Source organism: Penaeus monodon, chromosome 22, assembly GCF_015228065.2.
Source record: "Penaeus monodon isolate SGIC_2016 chromosome 22, NSTDA_Pmon_1, whole genome shotgun sequence".
NCBI classification, from domain to species: domain Eukaryota; kingdom Metazoa; phylum Arthropoda; class Malacostraca; order Decapoda; family Penaeidae; genus Penaeus; species Penaeus monodon.
This window is the reverse complement of record NC_051407.1, coordinates 19,920,934-19,922,678: the sequence shown is the minus strand read 5'-3', so window position 1 is coordinate 19,922,678 and position 1,745 is coordinate 19,920,934. Positions and strand designations below refer to the sequence as shown.

The following is a 1,745-nucleotide window of genomic DNA, read 5'->3' as shown; positions in this document are numbered from 1 at the left end:
TTACTTACACTTTAGTTTTCAGTACAGTGTTTATCTATTTAACCATTTTTTGTCAGTGTACTTTGTGATTGCATATATGTTTTTTTTTCATTTAACAGATTGAAGTCTTAGAAGAACAACTTTCAAAACATAAAACTGAAGTAAATCAGTTAACTTCAGAATTGAAGACAGTTAAAGATGAATTTGAAGGTATGTAAGATTTGATTGTTTTCAGTGAAGTAGTAAGCAATATGATATTCATTTGCACTAAGTTCTTCAAAAGAGATATACAATATAATTCAGAAAGAGTCATTATCTTCTCTATTTTCATGTAACCAAACTTTAACATCTTTGTGGCAGGATACAAAGTGAGGGTCCACAGTGTATTGAGACAAAAATCCAGAGCACCAGACATTGACGTGAATGAGCTGAAGACAGAGAGAGACCAGCTCCAGAGTGATTATGATGCAGCCCAGTTAAGAATACAACAGATACAGTAAGTTGACCCAGTTATGATTATGAAATTATGATGTGGTAGTGTTGTTTCATGGTACTAGCATGGTGTGTGTGGCAAGGTAGCATCAACTTAACTGCTAGTTATGTGTGAAAAAACTTCTTGGAGGAAAGAGATGCCAAACACTTCTGTAAAGATAATTTGGCTTGTAAATCCCGCTTAACTAGTGCTTGCAGGTGAAAAGGCACAGAATACCAAGAAAGGGTTAAGGGAGTTACTTTTTATTTGTCATTTTTTTCTTTGTCAAGTAATTTCTTGTACCAGCCTTTCCTGATCACAAAGAATGAACCTTACTGATAATATTAAATAAAAGAGACACACAAAGGAAAAACACAAGAGGTTTTGTGGCTCTTAGTTCTTCATGGAAGGAGTTGGATTTCACATTTCCACAAATTTGTTTTCTTCCTCACAGATCTGAGATCTCTGCAGTGAAGGCAGAACTCAGCTACTTGCAGTCTGAGAAGGATGGACTTTTGCGTCAGGTGTCTTCTGTCACTGAGGAATTGACCAAAAGGGAGTCATCCCATCAAGAGAAGGTTGCCAAACTGGAGAGTAAAATTGAGACTAAGACAGCAGAGTATCAGCTGATCATTGCCAACATGTCCATTCAAAATGAAACTATGAGTAATAGTTTTAAGGTAAGTTTCTAGGTTTTTATTGGTTGATATTTTCATTCATTTTCCACACTCAGATATTTTACACATACTTTATTATTCTATTTATTGATTTATTGTTTTATATTATCAAAGTACAAAGATTCTAGACCTAGACCAACAAATAACCTTGTAAAACACATTGCAGAAGCAACTCGAGACTCTTCGTGAAACCCACACTCATGAGGTAGAAGATCTTACAAAGAAACTGGAAGAAACTGAGGACAAGCTTTGGCAGCTCAAGAACAATGTTAATGCTGTGCCAGCCCCTCCTGCGAATGCAAGCAACTCCCTTAGCCCATATGCAGGTGTCCCTCACACTAATCGTCGTGAATTGGACACACACACCAATACTTCTCACCATAATCAGCACAGACGTCAGCACAGCCATGGCTCAGAGGAGAATAGGATTGATATCACTAACATGATCAGGGAAGAGGGCGAGGTAAGTACCTTCCTACCCTTCATATTCCTCCTCTTTGTATCCTTGCTGGTGGGGACATCTTTGGCAGCTTCTGCTCTCAGTCTTTCTTTCCTCCTTTTGTTTATTCTCCGAAAGTCCTTTTATGCATTGTCTTTGCAATGGGCTTTCCACTCTG

General features: G+C 37.7%; 1 protein-coding gene across 1 annotated transcript in view; it reads left to right on the top strand.

Annotated features, from left to right (window-relative positions):
• Positions 1-1,745, top strand: part of LOC119586975 (GRIP and coiled-coil domain-containing protein 2-like) — a gene marked incomplete at its 5' end in the record, with an annotated part of 25,570 nt that overhangs the window by 15,109 nt on the left and 8,716 nt on the right. The window contains 4 exon segments of the mRNA XM_037935713.1: positions 99-189; positions 340-475; positions 906-1,131; positions 1,295-1,591. Coding sequence (XP_037791641.1) covers positions 99-189; positions 340-475; positions 906-1,131; positions 1,295-1,591 — 750 coding nt within the window.